This window comes from Crocodylus porosus, unplaced genomic scaffold (assembly GCF_001723895.1).
Source record: "Crocodylus porosus isolate Cpor-Errol unplaced genomic scaffold, CroPor_comp1, whole genome shotgun sequence".
NCBI classification, from domain to species: Eukaryota; Metazoa; Chordata; order Crocodylia; family Crocodylidae; genus Crocodylus; species Crocodylus porosus.
The window spans coordinates 200630095-200638762 of NW_017728886.1; the positions used below are offsets into that span (position 1 = coordinate 200630095).

Consider the following 8668-nt stretch of genomic DNA (forward strand, 5'->3'; position numbering starts at 1 on the left):
CCAGCCATTCCATTTCTCAACAGCCCCTGCCCATGTCACTGCAGCCAGTTTCCATGGAAACCCCAGCAGCAGCAGGGCCATGACAGCACAGGGCCAGGGTTTCCATGGAGACCAGCCCCAGTAGCACTGGCAGGGTGCACAGCTGGGCAGGGAGCTGCTCTCGGGCTAGGGCTAGGTTCTTGCAGTGGTGACAGCAGGGTCCAGACCTGGGGCAGAGCCATGATCCAGCCTGTTCGTCCCTACCCAGATCACAGTTCTGCCCCAGCTCTGGACCATACTGTCACCGCTAACAGTCCACGGTCACCACAAACTACAAAATAGCTTGAAATTTATCATGTAAAAAAACCAAAAGAAGGCAGGGACATGTTACTGAAATAATTCTCTACAAGATTTGGTTCCCAGATGAATTGCAAATAAATGAAGAAAGAAACTATTAAAAATACAGGCATACCACAAAATACCAGCACAATGATGTACATCTTGTTTTCAATTTCTTTTCTAATTATTTTTGGATGCGTATGAATCTTGGAACCAGTCTATACTATACCTTTTGATGGTTTACAGAACCAGAGTCAATGAGTGGATCAAATGTACCCCCAACACGACTTTTTATATTCACATATGACCTACTGAACCATGCAAGCTTCTTACATGGAGTGTCTGAAGAATTATATGACCCAGATAATTAGGATTCAATAGGAATTTTACAATCCAATATTGAAAAAGTTGCACCTTTGAGCAGGAAAATATTTGAAGACAGCTTCTGATAAAATGAAAAAAGATAATGTCAAACTATATGTGGAAAAAGAATGGATATAGTTCTAGAATCTTAAGAGAAAGAGAGGTATGAGACCTCACCTACATGAACCTTGGGAAGGATCCTATACTTTACTGACAACGACATGAAATTGGGTGTAGGATACAGTAGTCTCAGGAGACTTCTATATAGATATTCCAAGATAGCAGATATTTGTTTGTTAGAAATGTTAGATATTTGTTGAAGAAATGGGTACTGCTGTGCTGGGAGATGACATTTTTTTGTCATGAAGGAGGTCTTGGTTCTGTCCCTGATATAGGTAATGTCAATAGGCATACTAACGCTTTGCCTTCCGTACCTGATCAAGATCACCACTTAACAATTAACCCCTTACAACAAGGCAGCTGGAGAAGATGTAAAGGCTGCTGTCCAGAGAAACCGATTGCACTGCAAAGCTTGAGTGTCAGGACTATGGTTGTTGACAGGGGTTCTCTGAGATTAGCTGCAAGCCACAGAAGTTAAAGGTCTGCTTGGTATGCTGTCTACATAGGAAAACAGCATGAGAAGCAATTGCAAGAATTTCTCTGAAGGGGACAGATACAGTTTCCAAAATAGCAAGTCCAGTGCTCCTGTTTCTACTGTATTCAAGGAAACAGGGTTGTGTATACATTCTTTGTAAATAAACAGGATTTGATTAAAGAAATACCTAACTCACATCATCAGTTCATTCCCTTAACAGAAGTGACAGGACAAAACTCAAAGAGAAGCTAATTGCTTGGGCCAAAAGGATAGTAATATAAATTAGTCATCATCCATAGAAAAATAATATTTTAAAACAAAAACAAAATTAGTAACAAATTAAAATTAAAGTGATCTAAATAGAAAAACAACAAGACAAATACAAAGTATGAGCTTTTGCACATAACCAGTTTCATGACTTGGCAAAAAAACCTGAACAGAAACATGAATTTAACTTTAGGGAAGTATTAAAGTTTGTTTTCTCGCCCTAAAGTATTACATTTTTGCTCTCATTAAGGAACTTGGAGTCCAACAACATTTACATGATCAGATTTTCTTTTTAAAGCTACTTTGGCCTGTGCAGAGTACATGTGTAACCAATATATGAATAATTGGATTTTGGAGATCAAGCGATTATTTGTTCAACAGCCTATTAAAAATAACCTAAACATACCCCTCATTTAAGGCCTTGCCAAACAAAAACAAAAAAAATACCTTTTGCTCGTTCAGTAGATCTGTAATGGTCTGCGACATTTCATCCAAACTCTGGGCTGCTTTCACCAGGTTATGTAGCGCACGTACATGCTGGTGAAGAGGTTCAAAGTCACAAAGTATAGGAACCCTTCAAAGATAGAATGAGTTCTAAAATTAAATTCAATATGTCAGTATCAAATATTCAACTGAAAATGTACACAGTGAAAAATCTAATCCTCATTGAACTAGTTGTGTTGTCATTTTCTAAAACTTCACCTGTTTTGCTATAACATGAAAACAACTTTGTAACTAACACTCTATATTAGTAATTCTTATTTTAGTGATCCTGGAGTACTTTAGAATATTAAAAAATAAATTTAGATCTTAAGTTCTGTTTTTAAGACGCATTAGGTTAAGTGCACACTAGAGATCACTTCTCAGCCTCCTACCCTTCCATGACTGCAACTCTAGGTTCTATTGATGACATCATTGTAAGAAATAATTCATACTATAACTGAAGTAGATTCATTTTTAAAACATCTGAGAAATGAATTATAAAATAAAGTTATTTATTTTACACTATAGAAGTTAACAGACCAAAACCTGATAATATATCAATCCATAAACATCTGTTCCAAAGTTTTACAACAAGAAGCACCATTATCTTTCAGATCTTAAGAGTTGAATTCTTCAGCCTTAAATAAGAAGAGTACAAAGGATTTGCTGAGATAATGGCGCAAGTACACTGAGCTAACTCTTCTCTCAATCAAAATTCATTTTAATATCAATCAAATCTTATAAGATTATGAAAAAGCAAGCTTTTAATCCCTTTCATAAATTCTGAAAGAGATTTAAGGCAAACTATGTTCCAGGTTAGTGTGAATGTGTAGTAGATCCATTAATATCAGTAGGAACTTGTGGCATGAAGAAAAAGACTATTATAATCTAATGTATTTTCCCAAGTTGACAGAATATGCATTTTGAATTCTTATTTTGAAAGACAAAGGTAAGAAGAATACTGTAGGTTTATTTAAGAGATCCTCTTTCGTGTCTGCATGACAAGGTATTTAGCAGAACTTGCAGATTTGTTGGAATCTGACAGGGCTGTGTCATGAATTCTTCTGCTGTGGCATCAAACTTGCGAGCTTCGGACTGTCAACAGTGTGCCTTAGCTCCCACACCAAGGGATACATTTTTATAACCAGATACACTTACACACACATTTATGCACAATAAAAATCAAGCTTTAAAATAAGACTGTTCAACTGGTGCCCTGTAATGGGTTTATTTGTGAGCTTCCCGTCCCCATGCTTCTGTTAGCAGCTGGTACCGGTCTCTCTCCATGAAAGGTTTCTAATGATGGAAATTTCTGAGAAAATTACTCCACTAGAAATCACCATGCTTAGTCATACCCTTACTTCTGTCTCAAATGGACAGCTTTTGTGGTGCATGAGGTACGTTCACCCCTTTACATATAAAGTATAGGCTATGGGCCATGTGCATGCTGTATGGGTATTACTGGCCAAAATGTCTCCAGGCTCAAATACATGAAGCATATGCACATTCCACCATGGGTACTTATATATTCAATTACACAAAGATAACAGTGTTTGCAGCCTTAAAATATGCAACTACAATTTTTTTTTTCAGTTTTTCCTGTTTGATATTTTCCTATTCATAACGGAAAGATCTTGGTGATTTCCATGCTACAAGGACTTAACACCTAATCATTTACCTGAGTAATGGTTGTACTTCTGAAGGACAAAAAGACTGCAGAAACTGCAAGTCATTTAATGAGATATCTGGAAGCTCACTATCAAATCTGCGAGGCTTGTGTGTCTGCATAAACGATAAGAGTATTTACACGTTGATATAATGATGGGAAAATTTCAAATAGTTAAGATTGAAAATAGTGCAATTATTGTGCAACAAGGAATTTAAAAAATCCAGGAAGTTTCTCAAAAAGATCTTATTCTTTTCATAAAGGCCTCATTTCTTCTATCCACCCAAAATGAAATTTGCATTCACCTACTCAATAATTCTTTCAGTAGCAGTTCTTCCTTTAAATTACTAAATGTCTTAATTATAAATACCATTTAAAAGATTAGGGAAGAGAAGGAAAATGGGGCAGAGACTTGAAGATTAGTGCGGTGCTAAACAAATGGATAAATATTAAACTATACAGAAGATTTAGACCCATAGGTCAGATTGGACTGTGGGGCTCCTCATGGTCTGGATCCAACCCAGGACATGATAACAGCTACCACGGGTCTGCTGGCTATAGTGTGTCAGGGAGCAGTGGTGGCAAGAAAAACTCACCACTGATGACTGTAGCCAGCATGTCTGAAGGGCCCCAAATTCTGCAGCAGGCCAACTCCCACCCCCAACCTTTAATGGCCCATTGGTAGTCCAGCAGGTTCTGGTTACATATGCTTTTAGAAATGCCAGAGAAGAGGAAATGAAAAAAGTATCTAACAAGACGAAGTGAATCATACAATCACATCAACAGCATTAAATAAGCAAAAACAGAGTTACATCATTACTAACTAGTCAACCAAGCTGAAATCATGGATAAATGAATTTTTCTGTAGGCTGATCAGTTAAGGAATTTCAAATAAAAAAAATAAGAACATACGATACGGCCCAAAGAATTAATATAGCCATGCTACGCCAATGAAAGAAGTTGCCTCAGAATAAATAAGGGGCAAAATACTCACTTTTAACTGCCTTTTCAAAGCACAACCTGCTCACTTTGTGCTTTCAAATAAACAGCCTGCTTTTTTATGCATAACTTGTCACTATGCGTTTTGCTCAAGGATTATACATGGAGCTTATTTATCAGCATGTCCATGGTCAGAAACAAATCACAGCTAATGGTTTGGATAAGTAGGGTGACCATAGGTCCTAGTTTGGCCTGGACACTCCCAGACTCTGTAGGCTGGTTGTTGCTAGTTAGTCAAAAGACCCAAGCTGGAGTCCATCAGAGTGGCAGAGCAACATGTTGCACCAGGCAGGTGGCCAGACAAGTACTGCTGCTGCTGTGTGGGAGCAAGAATGTGCCCCATGCAGGTGGGGTGGCACCTGCTCCAGCACAGCAGCAGCGGTGCCTGCCCAGCTGCCTCCCTGGCGTGCCACTGGACCTGGCCCGGGACTTTTGAGCCACAGGCTGGGACTGACCTGTGGAATCCAGGACTGTCCCAACCAAACCAGGATGTATAGTCGCCCTATGCATAAGTAATTAAGAATCAAATAATTATGCTGTGTTGTGAAGGTCATATTAAATAATTATAATGAACCCTCATGGCTTCAAAATAATAAGCACCCTAATCCAAATATCCCATAAAATTTGAACCAGAGATGCCTGAAAGAGCATCAAATTATCACTCCCTCAGAAGCAAATTGCAACACATATATGTAAGGGTATCCTTATTACCAATTTCATTCTTAGATTAACTTTTTTTTTTTTTTTTTTTTAAGAAAGAACGGATATCTGTTCTGCAGCAAAAAGAAACGCATGTGAAGTAAAACCTCTGCTTACAACTAATATTTAAATGTCATACTATAGATTTTTCTTACAGAAGCCACACTTATAAAAACATACTTAAAACCCAACACTTATATGAATTCAAAGAATTTACTGAATACATACACAAAAGGATGGAGGCCAGGAATCAAGTCCCCTAAACAAACGATTCCTTAAAAAAGATTTCCCTGCGCAAAGGAAAACTTTGGTTATTTAGCAGGTATGTACACAACATTTACACAATGCAAAAATGGAATACACTGATTTATGTTGGTCTAAATGCTGTACTAAATTTGGAAGCATGACTACAGTATGTTTACATTCCTGAAAAAGGTCATAATAATGACAATTACAGACTTTCAAACAGGAAAAAAACCCCAAGCAGACAGAATTCCTTTACCATACTTAAAGCCTTCTGTCTTTTTTCCTCCAGCATGATGACCGTTATGCCAAATACCTTTTCTCCTCTGTATCTTTTGGCCACCATCAAATCCTTTTTACTAGTAAGCTCTTTTCCAGTGTCACCTGCCTCTCCCCCTCTGCCCTAACTTTAAAAATTCAAAGTAAAAAACAGCGCCAACAGATATGGGGAAAAACAAAAAAAGCCCATATAATACGCACTCTACCAGAAGCAAGTGTTACTTTGACTCAGCTCCACAGTGTCTGTATGTATCAGGCAGTTAAAAGTGCTGTAAAAGCCTTTGATGTAATAGCTGATTCAACCAGCTATTAGATAAAAAGCTCCAAAAAAGTCCCACTAAAGCACCTAATCTATACAGATGTTGGGGAAGCCAGGTACAACTAAGGTGCTGCCTCTTCCAGGCATGAGCTGGGCTTGGTACGGGAGCATGTGGATTTTAAAGTGGTGCTTCCTCCTCCTCTCCCCACCCCACCCATCTGCTGGCAGCCAAAATAAAATTACAAATTTACCCCCAAATTAACCAAATCACAATATTAATGGTTTCAGGTTTTCCTTTTCTCTCTCTTCTATTTCAAGCGTTTACACTCAAATGCTCAACAAAGCATTTTTTAAAATTTTTGTTCATCTAGACAATCCACTACACTAGTTCTTGCATTCCACAAATTTTTCAAGTTTAACTTGAAAAGAGTTACTTTGAAATGAGATTAAAATTTGCATAAAGTAATTTTCAAATGGTAAATGCATTATATACATTTTTCATACTTCAAGCGAATGTTTTTGTTTGGTTTTCCTACAAATACTTTAACAATTATCTGAATTTTCAAAAATATGTTGTAAACCCCCCCCCCAAAAAAAAACTTTAAACACAATATTTGTGTACACATTTTGATCTATTTTATTCACAGAAATACCATCTATGGCACATCTATACAAGTCATTCTGGATATTCCTTATGTAATTAATTCAATTTATATTAATAAGAGTACTGAATTATACAGCTATCATTGTTTGAGGAGTATAGAAATACACAACTGGTAGTTGCAACTGAGGATTTTACAGAATTTACAGAAGAGGAAAAACACTTACTAAACAATTTCCCAAACGATTCCCTTTTTGCCTTTTCAGCTTCATACAGATGTTTCCCATCTTTTATTAAAGCACCAGCCCACTATAATTTGGAAAATACATATAATCAGTTAATCAGTTTAGAAGCTGACACAAAAAGTGGAGATTCAAAATCATTTAACATGCTTACCTCCCTGTAGTGTTTTATGAACATCTTTCTCCTCACAACCTCAACCACAGCCAGACAGTACATTTGAGGAACAGTACTGAGAGCTTCAACCACCTTGACCCTTTCTAATAATTCTGTCACAAGGCGAAGCAAGGCTTGCAGTTTCTCCCCATCTTGGTCAGCGTGAAGCATTACAAAGCAACACCACCTACAAAGTAAAATGTTTCTTTATAGCAAAATTATCAGAATATTAACAGAGAAACAGAAATTTAAATACTGTTATGAGGAAATTTTATAATAGTTAAATCAACCATCTAGGTATCTTTTTGGATCCCATTGTTATGACTACTGGGGTTAGCACAAGAGTTCCACAAAAGCATCCGACACAGTTATACCATTCACTTGGATGTAAAAATCACCATTAGCCATGTCTCTGTCCCCTTCCAGGTCTGATTAATGAAATGTACTCTAAGTAGGACAACAAGCTATTTGGAAACTGCACTTAAGAACTATGCAGCGGAAATTCTGCATGCTCTGAGGGCACCATGATGTAGATGCTACCTTCCTTTCCCACTAGCATGTGACCTGGGGGGTCAGGGGGGACTGCCAAGAGAAGTCACCCAGGAGATTCTTGCCATAAGAAACAAACATACTATTCCCTGGAAATTCAGAAAACTCTACAGCTAGAGATCTCTTTTTGCCCTGTGCTCAATTGGCTGTTTGTTCTAACCTAGGTATTGGCTACACTTTTGGGCAGTGACAAAACACACCTGCAACCTCAATTTGTAAGATGTTGGTATGCCAGGGACAGACAGCAAGAAGCTGCAAGGGGCCTGATTCTTATTATATCACTGCAGCCCTGGCCACTTCTCCACCCTCCACCCCAAGGCGCACGTGTCAAGCAGAAAGCCTGTGCATGCCATGCTCTGGCACCTGTGCCAGGGGTTGCATACCCTGGCTCTAACCTTTTCCTTTGGTCCTCAAGTTTTTCCACTATGGGCATTACTATAAGCTGTCCTGAGCCTTCTTTGGCTAGGGCAACATATTAAAAAAATCAATCAAAGTTCATCTTTGTTGTATACCTACTACCTAAACCTCTCTTCCCTCTGCTCTGTTTCCTACCACCCCACATTTTCCTTTTCTTTTCATTGTTCTACAAACAGAGGAAAAAAGAACAAAAAAAAAGAAGTGAACAAACATCAGTTCTGGTGACATCATGTTGTTCTGTCTAATCATTTGCTAGATTTCTCCCCCTTCTCCCTCAAATACAGGTTGTCTAATAAGTTCTTGCAGGCAGAAACCATTTGTAGGGTTATACAGGATCTAACACTGGGAGTGGGGGGGTATTCTTGGTTGGTCCCTAGGTACTACCATGAAATAATTAAAAGTAATCTCCTGCAGGACAGATCTTCCCAAATAGTATCCGTACTATTTACAGTATCAATTACCTAAAGTATGAAGGACAGTTACAAACCAGGTCACCAAATCATTAGATGCAGGGGTTGCTGTGGATGTAGTCTT

General features: G+C 38.1%; 1 protein-coding gene across 4 annotated transcripts in view; it reads right to left on the minus strand.

Moving 5' to 3' along the window:
* RB1CC1 (RB1 inducible coiled-coil 1) overlaps positions 1-8668 on the minus strand; it is a 145212-nt gene that overhangs the window by 48903 nt on the left and 87641 nt on the right. For all 4 annotated transcript variants that reach the window (XM_019548020.1, XM_019548012.1, XM_019548030.1 and 1 more), the window contains 5 exons: positions 7169-7355; positions 7000-7081; positions 5619-5680; positions 3705-3808; positions 1991-2117 (listed from right to left, as the gene is read on the minus strand). In XM_019548020.1, the coding sequence (XP_019403565.1) occupies positions 1991-2117; positions 3705-3808; positions 5619-5680; positions 7000-7081; positions 7169-7355 (562 nt within the window). The remainder of the gene's footprint in view (positions 1-1990; positions 2118-3704; positions 3809-5618; positions 5681-6999; positions 7082-7168; positions 7356-8668) is intronic.